This window comes from Serinus canaria, chromosome 4 (genome assembly GCF_022539315.1).
Source record: "Serinus canaria isolate serCan28SL12 chromosome 4, serCan2020, whole genome shotgun sequence".
Classification (NCBI taxonomy): domain Eukaryota; kingdom Metazoa; phylum Chordata; class Aves; order Passeriformes; family Fringillidae; genus Serinus; species Serinus canaria.
In genome coordinates, this window is record NC_066317.1 from 27,481,241 (window position 1) to 27,506,673 (window position 25,433).

Genomic DNA, 25,433 nt, shown 5'->3' on the forward strand with positions numbered 1-25,433 from the left:
TTATATATATTTGTATATATTATGTTATGAATGTATTTGAGACATGTTGTCCTAAAACCTTAACCCGAGGTCCCTTGCCTAGGCACCACATCCTTGCAAACTCCATGTATCTTTCCTCCCTCTTCACTGCTCTCAGGATACACATAGTTTGCAGCACAGCCATGTATTAATGCAGGGTACAGCTCTGAGCAGCTACCCTGGCAGAGGAGCTTGAGCACACAGGGGGACAGACTCACATCAAAGCTTTACCTTTATGAAATACATGGATGTTACTGGCTCAGACTACTTGGCTCCAAAAATCTAACCCAACTTCATTGGGTTCCAATTTCTGTAAGTGATTTGACATTGCCATTGCCTACCCCTCTTCCTACAGAACTTGCCTTATTTGCAAACAGCTCTTTCTTTGCTCAACACTCTCCTTATGCCGGTCAAACACAAAAGATTCATTCCCTTTGAGCTCTTTGTCAAGTCTGAGCCATTCCCAAACCCCCTTAATTCTAGGGCTGTCCCATCAGATTTATAGGTTAAAACCCAAGTTACACCACTCCTAGGCTATGCCAGCAGTCAAGTGCAGTTAATTCTCCAGTGCTTTCCAAAAAAATCCCACATGTGCACCCCAAGAAATCTTAGCAGCACACGGAAGTGGCTACACCAATTATTTCGTGGTCAGGATGCTTTCGAGCAGCTCAAATGTAGATAGTCCTGCAGTGAATATGTATCATGAAAGAAATGTTCCACATCAAAGCCTGTAATGTCTGCAAAAAATGCAATCATAAATAAAATCTTCTGCCAAAACAAGAAAGTTGACATTAACAGTCATATGGATTGCTTCCATCCTGCATCAGCTGGAGAGCAGGGAGCTGAAACTGTGTTTCTAATAGAAAGCATACTTCAATATTAACATCCATCTGCTATAAAAATAAAGGCACTGCATTTAGAATTGTTAAAGCATTTTAGATTACTTGGGGTTCCTATGGGAACTTTGGTTCTTTCCTTTGTGTATAATTTCACAACTGGATTTGACATAAGCACCCTATTAGGTTCATTGCCTGGAAGCAGATTTTTTGCACTGTCGTGGTTTTCCTCTTTTTTTTTTTTTTATTCCTAGTGACCAGATTGCTTGCTGAAAGCACTACTTTTAATGTTATCTTAATAGTATTTTAATGTTTATCATTTCACCAGAGATCTCTTTCACCTTTCAAAAACCAGTTTGACCAGATTTCTCAACTTTTGTTCTCTGTAAGTATGCCAATGTGCTGTAACTGTCTATGTTAATACTGTAAAATGTGTTTATGGTTCCAGTGTTCTAAAAAAATTAAATATTAAATGCTTCACTGCCAGGAATAGATCCCACAAGCACTGCTTTAACAATACAAACACAATTCAGAGCTTCACAGCATATATACACCTTGCACTATTGTGCTCTGAGAGAAATCTCTTTCGCTGCTAATGGAGAAAAAGCATTGCTGTCTGGGTTAAAAAAGGTCTCCATTTGATTTGTTTTGCCTTGTCTGCTACTTTTGAGACATGTCATGTTTGGTCAGAATGGGCCAAAATTTCAAGCTCTATGCAGCATCACATCTCAGAAATTCTTGCCTTAATCCTTTTGAACAAGCTCATTCTGCAGCTTTCAGTAGACACAGGTCTCATGATGAGAAGAATCTAATAATTATCTTTTTTTAAAGAGTCAGTAAAATTCTCTGACTCACAGCCAGTGTGGCTCCTCCTCCCTCCTTCCAGCATGAAGTTTCCACATCTGTGTGGTGAACAGGATCAGTAGAACAACACATACTAAAACTACTTCTCCAAAAAGCTCCTCGTCAGTGACCAGCACTGGTTTGTCTTATCTTACAAGGTCTGTGCAAATGCCATGCTCTCACTCCTGCCTAGAAGTGGATGTGATAGGGGTCAGTTTGAGGGAGTACAATTTTCCAGGATGTTATCCACACTTAGCTACTTCACTTTGCTCTTTCAGAAAAGCATACAGAATAGATTGCATTTGTTATGGCTTTGCTGTGTTCTTGGACAGCAGTTGATACTCTGAAGGGGCAAACTTTGGCAAAGCCATTATTTTATACAGTACAAAATATCATGTGAAAAGAAGGCTAAGACTCTTCAAAAAGATATTTACTGAAAGTTACCTTTTTACTCACAGGGTATTTCTATACAAGCAATCAGGCTTAATATCTGTACCTATTTTAACACAGACTTTTCAAAACATCTTTAGGTTCTAACATAAGACTGTTTCCAACTGCTGTGGCTGGGATTTTACCAAGCAGTAAACCCAGTGTTCAGGCTGCCACTGCCAGACCTAATCCACCAGAGCCATCTGACTCAAATCACGAACCTGGCACAAAATACATCCTGTCAAGTCCTGTTTGTTTCAAGAGGCTCTGAATGTTCAATTTTGTGCCATCAGACTTTACACAGTTCCCATTTATGTGGTTGGTACCACATGACTTCAGTCCATGGAAGGGAAAGGCGGTAGGTACCAAGTGCTGTGGAAAACGTGATCTCAAGTTTGCAGCTGAAAGCTGTGCAGCTGGGTGTCAGGGCTAGGCACACAGCACCTAATCCTCTGCAGCAATTCCTGGCTTCTAAAACTGAAGTTGCCCGAGTAACTGTTTGGAAGGGGAGGGTAATGTTGTGCCTGGAATTACGGTGCCACAGCCTAAACAGACATCCAGCTGCAAAAACCCATAAAGCTGTTTTTAAAAGCCTTTCTTGTCTGAGAGCACTGGTGTAACTGGATTTGGACATGCACATTTTTTGTCTTGGGTGATGACAGGTTAGGGAATGGTGTGCCTGGTGTTTTACAACAGCTCCCTGGATGAGCAACTGTTTCTTAAGCAACAGCCCTCTGTGCTTTGCCACTGGCCAATTGACAACGACAGGGATTATGTGGGGAGGAGAGAAGATATAATGTACAATTGCTGGGTGAGAGGAAGAGCAAGGGAGGAGGAAGGCCCTCTTTAGAAGGAACATGTGGTTGTGTAGTGGGGCTCAGCTGACCACAGTCCTGACCCTTGGTTTCCCCTTAGTTCCCAGCAACTCAAACTCCATGCTGCATGTCAGCTCTCAATAAATCCTGCTGGGAAGAGTCTGTCTTATTCACCTCAGGATCAGAAATCCCACCTAATTTTCCTAAACAACTTTGCATATAAGCCACAGTCCTCTTGCTCCTGCTTCTCACCAGGCTTCCTATGCCCACTGGCTTGGAAATATCACTCAGCCAAACCCATGTGGATGTTCACCCCTTTCTTAATTGAGCCCTTTATTCCTTTGTTTCCTACTTCATCAAGTCTTTGCCCATCTTTCCTGGAGCAGCAGCCACTGCCTGTTCTCCTATCTGCTGCAAGTGCCAGCTCACCCTCTGACAATCAGGCAATATTTCACTGAGTTTGACTCTCTGGAAGAGCTGTACCCCTCCAGTACCAGGGACTGGACAAGGGGTTCAGGACTGTACAGTAGCAAGGGGAGGGTACTTTAAATTGTGCAATAAGTCTAAATAAAGACTTTTGAAACTTCCAGCATTCTCTCCAGCCCAGATCTCCATCCTTTGCTGTTTGTACCAGTGCAACTGTTCCAAGGGGAAAAGTTGAAAACATTGCCTAAATAAATATATAAACTTTTCCACTTTGCCTCCAGTAATTGTTCAGTCAACAGAAACATCATTTCACTAGCCTGAAATAATCCCTAAGAACCAGTGAAGTGTATGAGCATTTTCCCGAGCACCCTCTCTGTGCGCTCCCCTGCAATTGTATATGCTTTTTCAAATGCTCAACACTTGGCCATGCCATGGCTTTCCATGCTAGAAAAGCTGCACCATGCAGGACACCCACTTCTTGTCTCAAAAAAGCACTCAGGGGTGTTTCTTGCCCTTTGGTTCTCAGAGTAAGTTATGGGATTCAGCACAGCGTCAAGAGAGGTTTCACAGGTGCAGTCATATCACTCAGGTTTAAGTCACAAAGCTCAGGTTTAAGCAAAGTCTAACACTTCCTTTAAATATGGAAAATGTAGTGCTCTACACAGAGAAAATGACTTTCCTATTGTCCCCATTTTTTTCTTAACAGGAAGCCAGAAAAAAAACCCGAAGAAACAAAACAAAAGCTGTCATTAACAGCTGCCCTTCACCTTTGACACTCAGGTAAAACTCAAACCCCCATTATTAATATCTCCCTTTTCACTCTTTTCCTTCAAGTATCTGCAGCTCATATTAAGCTAATAAACCTCTCCCACAAGGTAAGAAAGGGATCAGAAAACCCACCTCCCATCCATCCTTGCAGACTGATCCTTGCCCACAGTCTTTTGTCTGGGGGACCTGCAGGAAGGGGTTTGTGTCTTACTGGGGGTGAAATGCTGCCCAGTATGATCCATCCTTTTCTTCTTCCAGTCTGGGCAAAGCATTTTTCAGTTGGCATTACCTTTCTGTGCTAGGAGGCTGTGCCTAGGATAACTAGATCCTTATCCTCATAGGTAATGATGTAAGAGCTTGCCATACTGCCTTGGAGGAAAGCTCTGCCTATCCCAGTATCCTGACTCTGATGGAGGCCGTTAACATTAACACCTTCTGCTTCTGGAATTCAAGTTCTAGGGATTTTTCAGCAAGAAGTCATGTAATGGCTCAGTAGCTGATTTATTGTTTTTATGTAAAATCACCCAATCCTTTCCTTTTCATCTTTAGCTTTGGCCTTTAGAATGTGCTGTGGTACAAAGTTTCACAAACCAGATTGCCTGTGTTTCCAAGTGCACGTGATCTCTGAGCTGGCAAGATTGTGAAAATGCATGGTTAGGCCGTGCATTTGGAGGGAGAGCAAGAGAATGACCAGCACTGCTCCAGCAGCTGAACCCATACAGCCTCCATAAGGCACATGCAGACCACGGGATGCAGCTGCCCCAGCCTGCTGCAGCCACTGTGTACAAGAACACCCTCCAGCACGCAGACTGGCTCCACAAGAGCATTCTCCATCTCCTTCTGAAGGACTATGCTGCTGACTGTTCCATACTCTTAATTTATTTGTCATTCCAGGGCATGACAAATTCCTGTAACTCAGCTGTCTTCCTGGGCCTCTCCTGACATGCTGTCCAAAGGTCAGCAAACAATCTTCCCTCACCCACAGCCTCTTTGCTTGGAAGTATGCCAAGGTGAGGCTAAGTGGTAGCACTCATGGCTCCATGAGGCCTCTCAGGTGCTTAAGCAAACAAAGACTGGAGAGGCACAGATGCCTCGGTAGCAGGTTCAGGCTAGAAACACTCACTGGTTTCTGTGTGGGACTTCCTGTTCCCCCCTCCTCTTCCCAGGCTGAATGCCCTTGGAGGATGGTTCACACTGTGATTCTCTCTCTCAGCTGCTGCAGAGAGTGCTGTTTCTCAGTTATGTCCAAACAGCTTTGCAATTTAAAAGTCAGTATCTGCCCAAACACTAACTTCTCTTTAGCAGCTGCATCAGCTGGGCTAAAGGAAATGTATTAGTATCTTAGGTGAAACTGGATTATCTGAGTCAAGTATGGTCTTCCTCTCACCACTTACGCTTGCACTGTTTCAGTTCTGTACATGTTCACTTAGTTGCAGCCTAATCCCCAGCTCCTTGTTAAAAAGGAAATAAATCCTTCCACCTGTTAATGTAGAATTAACCACCCAAGCCTGTCAATTCAGAATCCCACTGCACTATGACCCAGGGGGCCTGGCTGATCTTCTAATAGTCAGAACGAGGACGGAGGGCTTGCCTACCTAAGGCAAGGAGGACTTCAGTGCTGACAGTAGCTGTCAGCAGCAGATGACAATTTGTGCCAAACAGGATCTCAGCTCAAAGCAAAGACAGGAACAACTTTCTGAGCTGCTTCAGACTGATTGGAGCTTTTTTTACCTCAGTTTCAGAAATAGCACAGATCAGTTTGTTTCTGTCTATGCTAAAGCCACATGAATTTCTATGCTGACCTGCTTTTTACTGCTACCAATTCTTTGCAAGCTGTGTGTCAAACTACAAAGAGCTCTGAAAAGGTCTGACTCTGTTAAACACCAAACCTGTTACAGTTCTGTCTTCCACTCTTGCAGTGCAGAAGTCACTGATGGCATTATTTAAATACACATCAATAAAATACTCATCCAACTCCCAGAGAAGAATGTTGATAAAGTAATCTCATGATGAAGGTTAGCTCTGCAAAATTGTTCCAACTCAACATTTTATCTACATTCATTGCACATTTTTTCCCTTTTTTTCCCCTAACCGTAATTGTTGTCTGTCCATTAAAGCAGATGTGATATGTTTACAGCTGCCAAATGACATGAAAATGACCACAGGAGCTGACTGGGAGACAAATAATTTCCATCAGGCAGCAGCAGCAAAAGGTATTCTGGATTGTTGGTAATTCCAGTACTGCATGGAATTACCAACAGTAAATTCTGATTACAAGGACACAGGAGGCATAGAGAAGAAGACTTACAGAAACAATGATGTCAGGGCTGTGATCTCAAGGCCAAGTCTCAGAGGATCCCACACAACAACATCTAAGTAAAGTTGGACAGCAAAGACTGCATAAGTCTTGATACCAGGGATGTCAGGGCAAATGCAGGAAAAGAGGAAAAGTTCCCTATGCAGTACTTCAGAGACTCTGGTCTTTAAGAAGGCAATGATTTGCCTCCTCCAAATTTCACAGTGAGTAGTTTGAAGTCTGAATTATGGAATGGCTCAGGTGGCCTACAGAGCAAAAGGTGTCAATCCATACTACTGGTAATTACCCGTAGGACTTAACTTTAGGGATGCAGGAAAACTCAGTAAAATAATCCTGATACAACAGCTGTTAGAACTGCCTACTATTTCCTGCTGTTGTGTGAGAAGTCAGCAGGCAAGACACACTAGGACACAGGCTTCACCTGCAAGCTTTGCTTTGGCCTACTTGCTACCCTTCGTCATAGCTGCTTGCTGCTCTTTCCTCGTTTGGCCCTCTCTGTTCATTCCAAGTCACGCTGCAGAAGGAAAGAAACATGGATGCAGGGCCGAGTCACCTTTCTTCTGCTTGGCATTTTCAGAAGCACCTGGTATCTTTAAACATACATCTACCTCCAGGATCTGCAACGGCATGACTGTGGAGTGGCTGAGCTAGCACATCCTAGGCCAGCTTCCTGGTGCTACATCATTCCTAAATTAGGATGGAAAGAATGTTTTCAGGTCTCCTCTTTGCTGCCAGTTCACCAGCTCTAATCTGCTGCAATCCCTGGCTACCATAGAGTACCTTTGACAAAAATGCTTCTCTGACAGAAAGCTAAAAAAATGTCTTTCCACAGACATACTGCCCAGAAAGGTCAATTCACAGCCTGACAGTTGGCTCCCTTGACTTCATCACTATCTACTCCATCCATTCCCAGCTCAATGCACTTTTTACAACTGCTCAGCCTTTCCTTGCTAAAGAAACATTGACTCCCAGCTGGAGCAGAGGGAACCACAAGATGGAAGACAGCAAGAGATATGATACACAGGCCACATAAAGGGAGTCTGCTGATTATTTTCATTAGCAATGGCAAATCACACCTGCAGTGGAAAAAGGTGTCAGAAAGTGAAGACGACTGTAGCTACACACAATATTAGGAAAGCAAAAGAACTGGCTGCAGTGGAAGGCTCCAGCAAAATATGCTGAGCGATAAGGAGCCACTCCCACACAGCACTCAACCCCAGCAGGTACAGAAGGAGAAGGAGGGACCTGGCATTATGTTTCAATAGCCACAACAGGACACAACAGCATTGTCTGCTGGTACAGATTGCATTGCTGTGAGATTTTAATGGTTTTGTGGATTTGCTCATATGCCTTAGTTCACAGGCAGCTGGGCCATTTCTGTATCACAATCGCTGGCTGACAATAATAAGAATACAAATTTGCTTTAGTAAAGAAGAAAACATACATCACTTTTAATCAGTGCTAAGTGGACAGCGGTTTATGTGCAAGTGCTGCATTTTCAGCTTTTAGACAGCTGTGCAGGCAGGTAGGTATTGCTTGCTACTTTACTTCAGCAATTTCTCTGTGCAACACTTCCTAGTGCTGGAAATCATACCACCTGGCTTAATTCCCTTTTTGGAAGTCAGTGATGTAAAGTGATGATCATGGAAGAATTTTATTTTTCAAATAAATCACCTACCATCTTGCCTTGGTGCTAAGCCAAACACACACATGGCACCCAGGGAAAAGAGCAAGGTGCACAGCATGAGACTCTGCAGAACAAGCCAAGATCTGACCTGGCAGCTGAGTCACAAGACAGAGCAGCACAGAGAAAGCTTATCTCTGCCCATCTATTTTTTTTTTCATCACATGCTTCATGGGAAGTCAGCTGTAAAACCAGGAGTTTCGTTTCTGTAATGAGTTTTAGCTTTCTGTAAGTACGTAAGCATTGTCAGAGTACAAGCAGTTCTGGTCCCAGGTACCAAACAGAATTGCAACTATCTACAACAGCATTTAACAGTTTGAGCATTTACATAAGCCTTGCAACTATGAAGCTGCTGTGAAGATGCTGCCAGAGCCCTGCCCAGGAACAGAAGTGAGACTAGGACTTTCCAGATCTGATGCTCAGGAAGGAAGCTCAAGGTCTCAGAAGTATGAGCTCTAAGCTGCCTTCCACAAGTTCTTTTTACTCAGAGCATCAGCAGCATTTGATGAAGGAAACACTGACAGCAGAATTTGCAGGCCCCCATTTAACCCAGTTTACAACTGCCAAGATATTGAACTCTGTGTAGACCATGTCTCTGTTCAGCAGTGACACATCCTCTGTGTAAGAAGCCAATACATCAGCTTAGGCTACCCCTGTTTTGAGTTCTGCTCTGTCCACAACCAGAACAGCAGCAGTGATCATAAATTCTTTTGAAGGGTTCAGCTCACCACCTTGTAAAACCAGGAAAATGCTGAGATAACAGAGCTTTTCTGCAGACTCAGATCCCAAGCCCTGATGTACAAGAAAGCCTTCAATTCCTTATAGGATTCAGTATTTTGTTACTGAAAACATAGTCAATAAAAAAACTCTACTCCCAGTATTGTTTTATTTTATTGAAACAACAAACAGCTTACGCACTTTGCATCTGGGGGTAAAGGATGATATTATTTACCCAGGAAGAAGATAATGAGACAGAGAACTCTGAGAAAACAAACAATGCCATCCCTGCCGGCCTCAAGACAGTGATTTAAAGACAAAAATACTCCTTATTCATTTATTTCATTCCTTTACCAGAGGGAAGGGCAAACATATCCAAACAGATGCAGAAGCTATAGTAGATTTATGTCTCAGATTTATTTTGCACATTTCATGCAGAAACTATAAATACAAATGAAAATATTGTCTAAAACATTTCATACCATACCGTAATTTAAGAGCAAACTTCAGCTTCCAACTACCCAGTTAGAAAAAAATCCAATTTCACTGTTATGCAATTAGTTGGCAAAGCAAATATTGACTGTGACAACCTGAATTCACTTAGAAATAAGTAAGAACTCCATATTTAAAATATATTCTTCTGCTACACTTTGTTATAAAGATAAGAGATTTACCATGGACTTCTTCTCATAAAAGGCAGAGCTTTCTAGGAGGCCATGAGAAGGGTCTTTGTCATTTCCCTTTTAAGGTTCACAGTGCAGGCTATTAATGCAGTTATTTTTCCCCAACCCTCAGGTAGCTCTGAGAAGCAAACCACCCTTTCACCTCCAAGTTATTCTGAATGTATCAAATGAAATTGATAATACTTTTAGTACAAGAACTTTTTCATGGAGCATTTTTTCTGGCTGTTGACTCCATAAAGATTTCTGGGATTTGCTTGTATATTTCTTTTCTTTTTTGATTTTCTCTCTTTTGGTTGCTTAAGCCATACACTGAACTTGGGTGTTAACATACGAACTAATTCCTTCTATACTCATGAATGGACATGGTTGCTTTTCCCTGAGTTATGCTAAAGTCACTTTCTCAGACTAAGCAGACCTAATTAATCTCCTTGTGGAGGTGCAACCTGTATCAGCTGAGCAGTGCTTTGCTTTCTCTGTAACAGCTGGTATCAATTCCCAGACACAGTATTTTCCCAAGGCTGAAAGACAATGCTTCTCCTGCTGCTGCCAGCAAACACGAGCAGTGCCCACACAAACACTTCTACGTTCTGTTAGGATGGCCTCTGCAGAAGAGCTGCTGATCAAGCAGCCCATTCTTCACTCTTCCCCTCTCCTCACAATCCTGAGAAATTTCTCTGCTTTTTATCCAGCAATGCCTCTTCCAGGAGAGAAAAAGTCACCTAAGAACTGTATGATACTTCACAGAGGCCCCAAAAGATCATCACAGAACAAAGGAAGGCCTCTCTGCTTCCCACTCTTCGACAGCACTTTGTTTTTAAAAAGCACGTTTGGGGAAGTTTACATACTGTTAGATATCCAACTTCCTTTCTTAGCATAGTAGCAAGGCCTGCTGTGTCCCAGGGATTCTATCATCTTTGCACTAAGAACATTCCCTTCCCTTTTGCAAGGAGCACCTTTGGTTTACTGTGCCCTGGACAGGTGATCTAGCAGGACAGACCATTCACATTATAAGTTTTCATTTCATTGCCAACATCCACCATTAGGAGGAAAATTTGTAGCCTCAATGCAGGCAAAACATCTGCAATCACCCGAATTTAAATTACCTCAATCTTCCAAAAAAAGGTCCAGATTTCCAGGTCACTTATTTATTTACCCCAAATAACTTATAGACAAAGTTCTCCAGGTTTGCACAGTCACCTTGGATAAACTCTATAACATGGAGAATCCATGAATCTGCACATTTTTGCTCCAACAGTCACATAGCACAGATACAAACATACTAATGTTAATCTCTTTATACACAGTTTTGCTCTTGTCCATTGAGGAAGAACTCCAACATTTTTCTTAGTGGCTGACTGCACTTACAGTAACGTTCACATTAATTCCGCAAAGGCAAACAAAAATAGCTTCAAAGAACAGCACTCCTTACATATCAGGTAGATGCTGAACTACCAGAAAAGAGGAAAAATATCAGAAATTCAGGACCAAATGAAATGAAGCCCAGAACATGAATAGTAAGATACAAGCTTTGAAAATATGGCAAGGCCTCATTGGGGCCTCAAGTACAGACAGATGCATGGTCACTGTAACATCATTCTTCTTAACCTGGATGAGCTTTTTCTGTAGGAGATGCTGATCTGAAATAGTGGATGATCCAGCACCTGTCATACCCTAAATAGCAGCGAGAGTCCACAGAGAAAGTGAGGAATTCTTTGTCTAGTCCTTCATACCTCATATCCACTTCTGAAGTACACTACTATTAAAAGAAGAACAAGTACACAACATGATTTAGTTCAATCACTCTGATGTAATAAGGTAAAAGATTTCATCTTCGCTTTGTGCCCCCAAAACCTGCAAAATAAAAAAAAAAAAGTCAGCTCCACCATGGTCTTTCCATTGAACTGCTAGCTCTAAAAAGCCTAAAGGTGGCAAGGGAGACAAGGCAAACATATCCACATGTAGGAGAACAGCAAGCAACTGTGGGCTGACTGGCCTGGAAACTATTCTGCTCTTGCAGATTAGACAACCTGCATTCTACAGAGAACATGTCTGTGCATGTTTGCTAGAGAAGAGTACAGGCAGTGCTCATCAGAAGGGAAAGCCTTAAACTAATGCACCTTGCCAGTGAAGACAAGCCTGATGCTGATCATGCCATGCCCACCACCACAGGCCTGCGGGGAATTTCATGCCCCACAGTGTTGCCCTACTTCTATAGGGAATGGAAGGAAGGGACATTGTTACATGCCATCTACACCAACTGGTAAAATAAAACAAGGATGCTTGTTGAACCACAACTAACATCTGCATGTTTTTCATAGGTCAAAATCTCTTGAGCTTCAGGAAATTAAAAGGTGCTTTGCCTTACCAGAAGCAGTTCTTATTCCTGAGCTGCTGCCTTCTGTGGAATTCCTTGAGTGCCCATACATAGGAGGTACAGCTGTGGGATCTGTCCACATGCTGTGATAAGGGGAATGCGGCTGGGCTCTGGCATGAAACAAGAATAGAAGGAAGGCTTCATTAGTGGCCTTTGGAAAAATTAAGAAGACACCATTCCAAACAAGAGAACTGCACCTCCAAGGGAAAACTGTAAGCAGTTTCCAAAGCTGGAAATATTCTTATTTAATGTATTTAACACATTGAGAGCAAGGACATCCAGTGCTGTGATACCATAATCTGTAGACTTTCAAAAGGAAATTAAGCTTTATTCTTCAGAATAAGGAATTCTAACAATTTCAAATGAGGAAAGTTTTCTTGCTGAAATTTTGGCTTTAAATTCCATCAGACAAGAAAGAAGTTTGAAATCTGAAGTTTAAATGCATTTTGGCATAACCTACATGCCAGCCATGTTTGGCAAGAGAAAAAACATCATTTTGTTAACTCTTTTGGAAAGGTCATATCAGTAATACTAACATATCATGGTCTTTGACTCACTCACTTAAAATTACTTGCTTCCATGGATATGGAATTTCCTGCTGTTGAAATTTACAAACAGCTCTCTCACACTTCCTGGCACCAGCATTTTGCAGCACATAATTTCAAAAGCATAAGAAACTGAATTAAATAATAGTGGACCAAAGACTATTTTAAACAAAAAGAAGCCCAAGTTAGGAAGCTTGTTTATGTATTTGGACTTACTCAGTTAGATCTCTAATCTTGAGCAATAATTTGTGCCTACTGAAATGGTGGTGTTTATAGAAATCAGGGAACTAATCTGTATGTAGATGCTACATGAATAGAATGCCTCAACACAAGAGTCATGTATTTAAGCCTTAAGAAATACCGGGCCAATAAAAACTTTAATACATTATACCTTAGAAAAATTCTTAGAACAATTAATATAAGGCTTCTGTTACTAAAAATAGCCTACAACTTTACCACACATTTGCTTAGCCCACTCCTGTCCATATATCTTAGGCTCTAATCTGCTACATTTCTACAGGAATAGACTTGATACATAAGCAAGTCATTTGATAAATAGAGAAAACTGCTTAGGATCTGAAGATTCCCTGCAGGAATCTCGTATTTTCTCCAGTGAAGCCTAAAATGGCAGCAACTGCTCTCTTTAAACTGTTAATCTAAAAATGATGCATTCTAAATGTCTAAAAGCCTATACCAAATATGGTCATCCAGACTTATTTTAGGAAAGATGACACTGATACAAGAGATCCATATACAGATGATTACATGCTTAATATGACTATGTGTGTTTTAAAGCATTCTGCAGATAGATTGCTTAAATGCTCAATTCAAATCTGCAGGCCATCAGGCCAGGTCAGAGGAAGCAGAATGAAGTACCTCAGTCTTTCCAATTCTGCCTCAGAAACATGTTTGAAATGTCTCTGGTCCTGGAGCTACAAACATCTGCTCAAAATTCTTCTAGTGGTAAAATTTTATAATTTGAATGACACAGGTCTGAAATCTTAAAAGCAATGTCAATATAGTACATGGCATACCCCTGAAACCTTAAATGCTTAAAATCTAATAGTATGCATATTTTACCTGTGACTGCCTGCCAAGTAGCCTAGCAAGCCTCCTGCTCCTAATCCAGTCCAAAATCCTGGTCCTGAACTGGTTCCATGATGGGAATGAGGTCCAAAGCTGTTATCATCTTAAACAAAATGAAAATAGGAAGCATAAGTTAGTAACAGACTAATCCTCAGGCCAGCTGTTGCAACAAAATTCTCTCCTGTTGAAGATAATGGAAAATTAGACAACAAACTGCTCCTGATTTCAGCAGATTTTCAATCAAGCTTAACTTGAAAGGCCTCACATTTCAGAAAGCAGGAAACTCCACATAAACTAACACTACTATAAAGAGTTATATGTTAAAAATCCGCTTCCACTTCATTTCACAACCCTGACAATTGCAAAATATGGAAAAGAGTCCCTGCCTGCTGATCTATAAACAGACAAGTTAGATTAAAAATAGAAAAGGAAACTAAGAAAGAATAATCTGCTGAAGGTCACCGAGCAGGCCAGAAGAAGATGCAGGAACACAAATCAAGTAGGTAACACTGCAGAGTGAGCAAACCACAAAGACACAGAGCTCCTAATCTCACTGAGCACAGCTGCACAGTTTGAGTCACAGTGGCTCAGTGTAACGCTGACATTACTGGTATTGTTCCTGGTAATCCTAGTCTGGCACTTGTTATCAAAAGCCAAGCTAACTGCAACCACATTGCAAAGTTTTCATTATGCATGAGTCACCAAGCTTGACAATTACCTTGATGAAACTGCAAGCATATCAAGTAGGTTGTGGGAGAAGGAAAGTCACAAATTTTCTGACATGTGACCTGTACATAACATAAGGTTCTGAGCCAGAATGAATGCTTTCCATTTAGAAAGAAAAAGAGAAAATATAAACCTAAGTTAGAATAATTTTCTGGTCTAGCAAAAATCATGGATGCAAGAATAAGCTCAACCATGGGTTTAACACGTAAGGAAGTATAAAAAAAACTGAAGATAACATTAGGGTCTCCCTAAAACATGCCCACCTGAACAAGTGGGCCAGAGATGACATAGGTAAAAATCAGAGGGCCTGGCTGGTCTTCAAACTGATATGGCTGGTCTTCAAACTGACTTGTTTGAAGTCATAGAAGATAAAACAATTATGAAATAATCGGTTTCAGTCTAGACTGGATTTGATACTGAATTTCATTTTGAATGTGTGGGGAGAAATACAAACTCTCATTGAGATGATATACCATTAAATTATACAGATTAGGAACAACCAAAGAAAATTACTTCATTTGCTGTGAAAACAATATTAATCAGAGATGAACCAACTCATTTATTCAAAAGCACCATGACTGAACACTGACTCAGAAAACTGAGTAATTTTTTTTTTAAATATCTAGAGTAAACATTAAGAATCATGTCAAACAACAAACTGAGAGAAAGCAGAACTTAATTAAGATAGTCAGGCTAAACAAGTTCCACAGGACACCTTCTGCATGTCAAGGGGATTTAAAATGAGGCAAATTAAATATTAACAGCAATATGTGAACAACATTGCTTTTTGTTACTGTCCAGATTTCCAAAGACTAATACATTCCTGGAACACATGGACATACACATTAAGAGATGTGCTTTTGCTCTGCTCCCACAATGTAAGGCAGACACTGAATGCATGAAGTAGCCTAACACTTTAACACTTAGTATTTTTAATCTGGCTCCAGATTTCAGTTTTCCTCCTTACCTTGCCTGAAATCTAAAGACAAATCATTGACATGCCTTATAAAACACATCACAAGCTAAGCATTATATGGCGCCCAATGTGTATTTTAAGTATCTCAGCTTTCAGCAATCCTCAAGAAAACATTCTCAAGGCCCTGCCCTTGCTAGATTTGTGACTCCTGCAAAGAAAAATGCATTGGGGCAATTAACTGACACGGAACTGAAGAGAAAAAAAATGAAAATAACCCTTCATTGTTTCACCTGTGCCCCGTGTGACAGAGCTGTGTGTCAGGGCCAGGGCTCCTGCTGACCACCACAGTACAGCCAGTGCCATGCCCTCACATGGCCACTGATGCCCACGCGGTACAGACAGTCAGTATGATGTAAACACATGCAAACCAATTTGCAAAGCCAACAGAAGCAGATTCCCTTTAATTTTCTGGTGCACGTACAGCTGAAAGTTTCTGCTGTGCATGCCCTGCAAAGAATTACACTGCACCCTCTGTTGGCCAAGCTGTTTGAACAAAACTGGGAGAAAGCATTAATAAGCATTACTAAAATATAAACTTTCAACTAATAAACCTAATCTTTGCTATTTATTTCCTTCCTAAAAGCCCTTCTCTAGTAACAAAAAAAAAAAAATTTGAAATTATGTAACTTGTGAGAATGTAATTTAAGTTCTAGTGCTCTGAACAGCTTGCATGTTTACAGGGTTAAATGAGTTAGTCAGACACCAGATGAGTAATGTTTATTTCCCTGAGACACTTTTATGGCCTAAGGAAGACCACTTATTCTGTGACAGAAGACACCAGTTTTCTGGGAAAAGAAAAATTGCCTCTTTTCCCAGCAGCAGTTTTGTCATTGCTTTTGTAATTTTCAACTTCAGATGAAAGGCCCCACATGAGATTCAGATGCTGTACCCTCTAATGACAGTTCACAGACACTGTTCTCTGCTCTGGGAACCAAATCTTTCAGCTGGTGCAACTACACTGAGGCCCTTTTAAACAGAGGACTGGTACATGATACTCAACCCCATCAACTGCTTTGTCAATGAAATCAGCGCTGAAAGGCTGTTCTGTAAAGTTTCAGAGTGCTTCTTTGGCATGGCTTTGTTCCTGGCTGTGTAAGAACATTCTCTTTTCCAGATTACCTATGACAATTATTCTCCCTGTCACAATCCTGCTATTTCACAGGTGATGAAAAGAATGCTTGCAGAGCATGGGGAGGTAGCTTTTCAAAGGTTCAGAGGGCAGCCTGTCCTGAAAGCCTGTGGAAAGCCAAGCCCTTATTTCCTCTATTGAACAAAGAGCAGAATACAAAGCTGGCAGTAGGCTCTGCAGCCAATTCGGCAGTTGCCTGCAAATGCTGTGGTTTTAAATCTATCCCACCTTCCCTTACCACAGATAAAACAGGACAATCCTGCTTGCTCTTTTGAATACTGTAAATGGCTCAGAGCCCTACCTGTGAATGTGGACTTAAAACCAGGAGGAGGAGGTGCCTGCTGACTCTGCCAGAAGGGCTGAGAGAAGCCATCACTGCCCCCAGAACTCTGCTGAGACTGCTGGTTGCTGAGGAAGAACTTGTAAACTCCAAAAGCAAGAATGAGAAGAACAATTACAACAATTGCTCCAGAACCAGAATCAGAATAATTTTTCCTTGACTGGTAATAGCTAGAGCCAAAGCTTCCAGAGTTCTTCACTTTCCTTTCACCTTCCTCAGTCAGCTCTAGCTTGAACAGTAAACTACAGGAGCCTCTTAGTATGTAAGGATCATCTGGGTAATCGTAGCCTTCACAGCTCACTTCCATTTGTCCAAAACGGTAGGCATTTTCCAGGTCTGCTTTGCACTGCCACTGAAAAAATAAACACAACACAAAGTAAAACATACTGCCCCAAAGATGAAAACACCCATCTGCTTCCCCACATACGCTCTGAAATAAAGCTGTAATTGCTAACAAATCATCTACAGGCCATAGGTAAGAAATCTCTGTGTGCTCTTATTTTCAAAAGGAGTAAGAGTTTTATGTTTAAATTACTTTTAAATCCTAAAACTTAAAAGAGGTCTTATCTTTCAGAACACTGAAGAATTGCAACTCTGGAATATTTAGTTTTTTCTTCACTGAATACCTTTTCCAAATATCCCTTCCTGACATACAGCAATACTTCTAAAACTGTGTCGCACCCTGTACAACAGCTACGTAATAAATGCCTGTCCTGTGCAAACTCATAAACCATAACACATGAGCCTGAGATTCAGTGCACCATTGTGTCCATTTGTGCCTGTGCAGAAATCAAAAGAAACTGGGACAGACATCATTAGGCATCCATATGCAACACTTAACAAATACTGGGGATTCTCTGGTTGAACACAGGTGGATCCTCATGCTCACATTCCCTTGAGGTACCCAAACAAAGGGAACTCTAATGGCACGTGACAAGTATTTTGGAGAGGAAATAAGAAAGTAGTTGTCTCTAAATTAGTAATTCAGTACAGCATTACCAACTGTCAGTTTTGATTGTTCTTTCACAATACTGTATCAGTTTTAGCAAATACTTTCAGCCTTGATTCCTGGTTATGTATTGACAGTGGCCTCTTTAACAGCTGAAAGTCAAGACTATTTACTGACAAGCACTCACATCCTAAGATGTAAATGAAAGTCAGGCAAGTCTGAAATTTAGTTTTTAAAAGGTAAAGCTGAAGTGAATCAAAATATTAAGAAGCCTTTTCCACGCTAATAAAAAATGGAAATTCACACAGCAATAATAATTCAAAAGAATCCTCTGGGGTTTGCAAGAGTTTGATTTTACAAACGCAAGCACTGTTTTATTTAAAACTAACAAAGGTTTGCTATGCTGTGCTTTTACATTAGCTCCTTCAAAGATATATCAAACATATAACTACAGCAGTTCTGGAAAATCCAAACCTAAAAGTATTTAGGTTAAGTTTTTAGTGCAAGAATTCATCTAACATAAAGCACCTGAACTGACAACCTAGCTCACTACTATTCGTTCCTTCAGAACTTCCCAGCTTGGGGGAAAGCGATTTCATAGACAGTTTAACAAGTTTTAAACAGTTACCTGTACATCGTAGCCATCCCATCCTTTGTTGTAGCACTGCACAACCTCAGGGACACGGGAACACCCCGCAGAGCCTCCCGTGCACTGCAGCTGAGGGACCGGAGCTGTCCGCCTGGATGTGGTGTATTGCCCTCTGTGGAGAGTGAGCGCCTGAACATCTCGCAGCAGAACCTTCCCTGAAACAGGCAGCACAAAGAATCACAGAATCCATTAGGCTGGGAAAGACCTCTGCGATCACCGAGTCCAACCTCGATAAAAGAACTCTATCATGTCAACCAGACCACGGCACAGAGTGCCACGTCCAGTTTTCCCCTAAACACCTCCAGGGACGGTGACTCCACCACCATCCTGGGCAGCCCATTCCAACATTTGATCACCCTTTCCGTAAAAAACTTCTTCCTTCAGCTTGTCAGCGCTTGTGTAGGTGCGCTCCTCTTGGCTACCAGGGCCTGCTCTCAGGAAAAGGCTGCCGATGGAGGCCGAAGGAAGCAGTGAGCCTGCATCTTTACGAGACGAAGCTCTGGGAAACACCAGACGCCCAGAGGGAAACATGGCAGAGTTCCCCATTTCCTCCCGAGGCGGCTCTGGGCTGCCACCGCTGACCGCGGTGCGGGATCACTCCGACGCAAGCCGGTTTAGAGGGAGCCTAAAACCGACAAGCCCTTCCTCCCCCGTGCCGGCCGCCGCTAAACCGGCAGCACTGCGGAGTACCAGGCCGCGAGGAGCCGCCAACGGCGGGAAAGGCGGCAGGGGCGGCTGAGCACCCCTGATCCCCGCGGGTCTCACCCGATCGGTCCCAGCCCAGCGCGGGTCCCGCGGCGGCGCAGAGCAGGAGGAGCAGACGCGGAGCGAAGCCCGCCATGGCAGCACCGGGAGCTGTCACCGCCAGCCCCGGGGGCGGTGCCCGCGCCGGAAAGTGCGGGGCCCGGAGAAAAGCCCCGCCCCCACCGTGCCGTGGGGCCAATGGGCGGCGAGGGCGCGGCGCTCTCCGCGTTCCGTGAGGGGGCGGGGCTGCCGCCGCGGGGCCTGCGCGCGAGCCACGTATGAGCGTCATGGGGCCGTCCCGGGAGGGGCAGGGCACGGCTCCGCCCTTTGCCTCTACGGCTTCCGCTTCCGCGCGGCATTTCCGGTTCCCGGCGCGCGCCTCTCCGGTGCCGCGCGGCTGGCGGGACGGGCGGCGCCATGGCGGGAATCAAAGGTGCGCGCGGGGCGGGGCGGGGCCGGGCCGGTAACAGCGGGCGCGCGCGGCCCGTGCTGGGGGGCCGGGCCGGTCGAGCCCTCGGGCGGGAGCGGCCGGGAGCTCCCGCGGTACTCCGAGTGCCCCCGCTCCGCCGGGCGGCCGGGGCTGCGCTGAACCCCGTGTTTGTCTGCGGGCGGCGGTGGGTGCTGTGCGCGGTGCGGTGCACCCTTCATGTTGGTTGGGTTTGTTCTCGTTGTAGCGCTGATCAGCCTGTCCTTTGGGGGAGCGGTCGGACTGATGTTCTTGATGCTCGGATGCGCCCTGCCCCAATACAAGTACCGTGCACTCTCTTTTTATTCTTTTTGTGTGGCTGTAGCTTCAGAGGAGTCCCGCTTCCATAGTGGTGGATTGATAAGTTCTCTCTATGTAGGCGGGGGGGGCTCAGGTTTTTTGGTTTGGTTTTTTTTTTTTTTTTTTTTTTTTTTTTGTCTGTTTGGGCGTTTTTGGCTTTTGCTTCAAAAGATTGGTGTGGGAATATAAAAAAAGACCATCCAGGATTTAATTAATCCTAAAAAGTAATGGCAGCAAAAGTCAAAGTACCAGGCCTAGCTGCAAACCATGAAAGGATGCGTTGCCCTGACTCTCTGGACTTGTGTCCTGCTGTGGCTGACCCTCAGACAGCAGCATCTCCCGAGGTGGGCAGCAAGTGTGGGTTATCCAGGGAAAGATTTGCCTTTTCTGTGGCTGCCTAGGGGTAGCTGGGCTGTCAGTGACTATCAGGTGGATCCTTGGCTGTGTCCCACACTTGTAATATAGCATCTCAAGTAATTGCAGCTGCTATCTGTACTTCCCCTACATCGATTCCTATCTCTTGGTTTTCAATACAAAGAGATACAAAGTAGCAGACCAAGTGCTCAGATAGTAAGGCCTGTGGCTTTGACTCTTTGCAAGTGAATGTTGACTTTACAGAAAATATTTTAAGTTTACTTATTCACTGTTGAATAAATACTAAATATCCTGTTGGTAGACCTGTTATTGGTTGTGAATTCCAGTTTCTACATATATGACTAGAATTCCTAGGCCAGTTTTCTTTTGTTATGAAGCCAGTGCTAGTGACACAAACACGTGGGAAGGAGATCCTTATATAGTTGCCCTTCAAACAATGCAGTAAAGTTTTATTGCAACAATGTGCAACTGTATTCCTGAGAAATCTAGTCTGGGGCACTGCAAGGGTATCTCTTAAGTACAACTGGCAGGATAAACTTGGAGTTAAGCTCACTTTGTGAGGTGACATTAGATTTAGGCTTGCTTAGTGCAATCTTTCTTTGTCAATATCCTGTTAGCGAACTCTGCTGCCATTGAGGTCAGCCGAAGCCACTCACGCACATGGTCTGTTGGATTACTGTCAGCTCATTCCAAGGCAAAGGATTTGCCTTCTCTGGGCTTGTCTGTCTGCCCTAAATGGGGATGCTGGATGGGGAAAATGCCTTGCATGAATTTTAGGAGGAGCGGGAAGTAAATCCAGTTAACTAAATCTTTTCTTCTTTCTTTTTCAGCCAGTACTGGCCTCTGTTTGTTCTGTTTTTTTACATCCTTTCTCCTATCCCGTACTGCATAGCAAGAAGATTGGTTGATGACACGGATGCTACAAGTAATGCCTGCAAGGAGCTGGCCATATTCCTTACAACAGGCATTGTGGTCTCAGCATTTGGGTTGCCCATAGTGTTTGCAAGAGCAGAACTGGTTAGTAGTATTTCAACCTGTGACTGCCTTTTTTTTTTTTTTTTTTTTTATAAAAAACTTCATTCTTTGTGTTTGTTTGTTAATTGAAGCTAAAGCTTTCATGCACTAAAGAACTCTTACAATTATGTACTTTTGGAACCAGAATGAGATTTTTTTTTTGGCAAGAAAAATCAATACAGAAATGGGAGCATGGCAGAACATTGTGACTGCAAATTGCTTCACGTGGTCATGGAATAAAGCCTAACAATGCAATGCAGAGAAAATGAGACAGAAAATATTGTGAAAACTTAACAGGGAAGTAACCAAATGCAGAAGTGTAAATACTTTGAAGACAGTTTGTGGAATAGTTGGGCTAAAGCAGCATGAATAAACAAACAAACAAAAAGCATTTTTATGCTCACTGTAAATGATCTTGTAAGTGATATTGGTATAATTTTCTTAAACTTCCAAGTTCTCATTACATATTTCCCAGTATACAGCTTTTCACTAAAATACTTTAAAAGTTCACTTTGTGTGAATGTCAGAAAGCACTACCAAGTCAAAAAACATGGAGTGCACTTTCATAAATGTCTTTAGGCAAGTACAGCTCAGATGGACAGTTGGAATGCCTCACATCTTTGAGTAATCCACTTACTCTCCTATGAAAACATCCACCTCCTATTTTGTTACTGTGATATCTGCTGGCGTTTTGAAGCCCTTAAATACCTGTTTTAAAAAGTCTTACAGCATAGCTGGGCTGCAGATATGTTTGATGCTGTTGTCTAGCCTTACTTTGCATACCAAACCAGTTGTGCCTGCTAGCCAATGCTTTGAGTACAGCTAGAAGAAACTTGCAGTGCTGCTTGGTTGGCTGTGAATTTGTCAAGTAATTTTGGGTAAACCTGCTTAGTGTAACCACAAATAGTGAGGCATTGCCTCTTGCATCATGGATGTGTTACTGAACTTTGTTGAGAATGGGGCAATAAGATGTTTCCTTTTGTCCTGTTAGTAGTGTTCAGCTCCAAATGTGTCTAATTGAATTCTGCCTGTTCACAGATTTACTGGGGCGCATGTGCACTCGTTCTCACTGGGAATACAGTCATCTTTGCCACCATCCTAGGATTTTTCTTGGTCTTTGGCAGCAATGACGACTTCAGCTGGCAGCAGTGGTGAAAGGAAGATCAGAGAACTATCCACAGGCATCTTGTCATGCAGTGGCCATCCATACAAATGAGAGAATGGGCAATAAAGAGAAGTAGCATAGCAAGCCTCTTGAATATTCTAGATGCTCCTTTTGACGTTCGTTTTGAGTGTACTACTGTTGCTGACAGGGTTTCTACATTTTTATGAAGTAGAGAGATGACTGATTTCATTTTTACCTATGGTATGTTTTTAGGTGCTCTCTTGGTTTAAAATTGTCATCCTTCTGTCCAATGTTTTATGTGAAGCTTTAAACCAGGAACAACATTTAAGCATAGTTTCAGAGATATAAAGTTGGGGGGTTTTTGTGGGGTTTTTCTTTGTTGGTGTTTTTTTGTTTTTTTTTTTTTTAAGTTATGAATTAATACTATGTTACTTTTTTTTTTGTTTTTTAATGCCAGGATTAAATTATAAGCTGAATGGAAGTAAGAGATTGTCCACTACCATTGCCAATTACCAGATCAATAGATTGTTGCTATATTTTAGCAGTGGCAAGGTGGGTTGGAGAGTACCGGTTGTAGATTTTCTTCTGCCCATACCTCAGACTGGGTGATGAATGTTGATAGCCTTCATTTCAGGAGAAGGCTGAGGAGCAGGTAAAGTTCTTCGGGAGAGAAGTCCTAAATTTTAATACTGCTAGCTCTTTTACCTGCTTTGTTATAGATTCTGTGGATGTGACATTCAAATACTCTGTAAATGTATTGATGCTGACATACAAAACTGAAGTGTACTGTAGGGGAAGAGAAAATGATGTTTAAATTCCATTTTTTAAAAAAAGTATCTTTTGAACTCTTTCTATTTATAAGCATTGTATGGTTTTGAACTTTTATGTCAACTTTTCACCACATAGATGGTAAAATGTTCATTTACGGAACTACTGGTCTGTGTTAATTTGAAGCATATACAAAGCTATTTGCTCCTCTCCCTTTTTAATTTATTTTTTACATAGCATATATATAAAAATATATAATAAACCAGCTTTTAAAATGTAGATTAAAACTTTGTGTAAAACTTGCCTGAGTTTTCCTGCCCCCCCCCCAATGCAGCTGAGGCACAACTTTTTTGGAAGTCACTGGCTGAACTGATTTCACTGACTGTTTTTAAGTTCTTATGCACTGTTGGTTAATAAGATTTACTGTTATGTCTGTAACTGTAGCTTGTATTCTGTAAGATTGCACATGTAGCTTCAAGTATTTAGGACAAGTTTTCTGCATACCTCTCAATTGTCCGGATTTTTCATTTGAAGAAATCTGCCACTGGGCATTCCATCACAGCACAGTTGATGAGTACCACTTAACCAGGTTTGCCTGTACCACGTGCAGTGATGACATTTACCAAACTTCTGAACTGTATTTTTCAATTATTTAAAAATAAGTCTATGAAACTTAACTATGTGTAATTGAAAGCTTAGGTTTTGCTCAACAGTATGAAAAGGCAGAGAACTGCAGGTCTTGGCTGTAGTATTTGTGTGCAGATGCAAACAAAGTATAAAGTTTGCATATATATATATATATGTTCATAAATGTATATGAGTATACAAAGTCTGATAGTAATGGGTTGTGCTCCAGGAACTAATACTGGCAGGTGGGGGCAGCTGGGCTGTAGCTCCCTCTACACACTGTTTTGTTCATGTCCTGTGTGTGGAACAGAGGAACAAGCAGGTGCCAAGACTCCAGAGCAGAAGCCAGTCCAGAGCAGATGTACTTCAGGCGTAACCAAGTGCTTCACCAGGCTGCCTGTGATGGTGGCATTCAGAGCTGCACAAAGGCTGTAGGATCACACGTTTCTTTCCCTTTTACTGCAAGATTTCTGCACCCACAACCCCAGTACAATGGATGCTTCGAAAAATCTTCCAAACCAGTGGCTTAAGTTGCAGTCCCCTGCAGTCCTTATGGAGGAGGAATGTCTAGGACTTGTACTCATATGATTTGTTACCTGTTCCTTTTTCATGGTCAGGAACTGTCTTCTCCTTCATTCCTGAAACCACGTGATGTTATTCTCTGGATCACCGGTCATGGAGCTGACTCTGTATGTACTGGTGGTGCATTTTTTGTTTGCTAATTGCATTACAGCACTCCCTCCTTGCTTGCACACCAAGTACGTGCAGTATTGCTCTGATTCATGAGTGGGACACTTGAGAGGTATGATCCTTCCATATAATATGCACTGAGATTGTGTTACCATCCTTCTAGAGGGAAAAACTTTGAGCGATACAAATTTTAAATAGCAATCTTGAGTTCTGTATGTTTAATCAAAAATACTCTAATAAAAAGAGTATTTTGTTTAAAGTATTAATGGTTCTTTTTCCTTTATTTAATGTGGTTGTTACTCCTGTAGAAGAGATGACACCAGACTGCTCACAAGTCCTTCAGAACAAGTAGTTGTGGTTTTTACCTGGGACTGCTTTATAAAGAGAGGCTCCAGTGACCAACTTGCACTGAGTAACTTGTTGACTTTGTTGGTCATATCTCACATTGCAGTGTTTCCTTCACTTTCTCTTTGAAAGCCAACTACTGAAGTGTTGGTGGTGTTATACAAAGTGATGGCCGTCTTAACCCTCTGATGTATTTATAACTCCACAATTTTTATTTTAAAAAACACACAGACTTTGTTATATTTGTAATCCTGACATTTCTGAAATTTGAAAATTGATGACTGAGGCCAGTCTTTTAGCCAAAGAAAGTAATGGGAGTTGGTAGAAAATCCTTTTGGGATGATAAATCACCCCTTCCCTCTCCACACTCACACTCACTTTGGTCAAAACACTGGGAGTGGAGTTATTTGGCAATAACTAAGGTGCTACATCTGCAGAGCTTTTTCATGAAAGCAAATTAAATCAGTAGAATCACTGAAAATGCTGGGCTGGAAGAAACCCATCATGATGACTGAGTCCAGCTTCAGTCCCTGTGCAGGACGATCCCCAGAGTCACACCAAGTGCCTGAGAGCATTGTCTAAAAGCTTCCTGAGCTCTGTCAGCCTTGGAGCTGTGACCCCCTTCCCTGGGGAGCTGTTCCAGTGCCCAAAAACCCTCTGAATGAAGA

The 25,433-nt window shown here is 42.3% G+C and overlaps 2 protein-coding genes across 2 annotated transcripts; one reads left to right on the forward strand and one right to left on the reverse strand.

The window, feature by feature from the left end:
* Nucleotides 1–9,251: 9,251 nt before the first annotated feature.
* On the reverse strand, nucleotides 9,252–19,221 carry SARAF (store-operated calcium entry associated regulatory factor). The gene is made up of 6 exons (XM_050973851.1): nucleotides 19,076–19,221; nucleotides 18,290–18,465; nucleotides 16,674–17,064; nucleotides 13,536–13,644; nucleotides 11,902–12,020; nucleotides 9,252–11,387 (listed from the first exon to the last, which is right to left on the reverse strand). Exons 1-6 carry the CDS (start codon nucleotides 19,149–19,151, stop codon nucleotides 11,362–11,364), a joined length of 897 nt encoding a protein of 298 aa, XP_050829808.1. The 5' UTR covers nucleotides 19,152–19,221; the 3' UTR covers nucleotides 9,252–11,361.
* Nucleotides 19,222–19,349: 128 nt separating this feature from the next.
* Nucleotides 19,350–24,682, forward strand: LEPROTL1 (leptin receptor overlapping transcript like 1). Its single transcript, XM_050973885.1, has 4 exons — nucleotides 19,350–19,487; nucleotides 19,729–19,804; nucleotides 21,026–21,212; nucleotides 22,248–24,682. The coding sequence occupies exons 1-4, from the start codon at nucleotides 19,472–19,474 to the stop codon at nucleotides 22,362–22,364; spliced, it is 396 nt and encodes a 131-aa protein (XP_050829842.1). The 5' UTR covers nucleotides 19,350–19,471; the 3' UTR covers nucleotides 22,365–24,682.
* Nucleotides 24,683–25,433: the final 751 nt, after the last annotated feature.

Bases quoted from the DNA above. Each gene is read 5' to 3' on its own strand.
- SARAF (XM_050973851.1), bottom strand. From the start codon at position 19,151: ATGGCGGGCTTCGCTCCGCGTCTGCTCCTCCTGCTCTGCGCCGCCGCG. The intron at 17,065-18,289 runs GTAACTGTTTAA...TTATTTTTTCAG, and splicing joins GGGATGGCTACGATGTACAG to TGGCAGTGCAAAGCAGACCT. The intron at 12,021-13,535 runs GTAAAATATGCA...GTTTCATGCCAG, and splicing joins TACTTGGCAGGCAGTCACAG to AGCCCAGCCGCATTCCCCTT.
- LEPROTL1 (XM_050973885.1), top strand. The intron at 19,805-21,025 runs GTACCGTGCACT...TTTCTTTTTCAG, and splicing joins TGCGCCCTGCCCCAATACAA to CCAGTACTGGCCTCTGTTTG. The intron at 21,213-22,247 runs GTTAGTAGTATT...GCCTGTTCACAG, and splicing joins TGTTTGCAAGAGCAGAACTG to ATTTACTGGGGCGCATGTGC.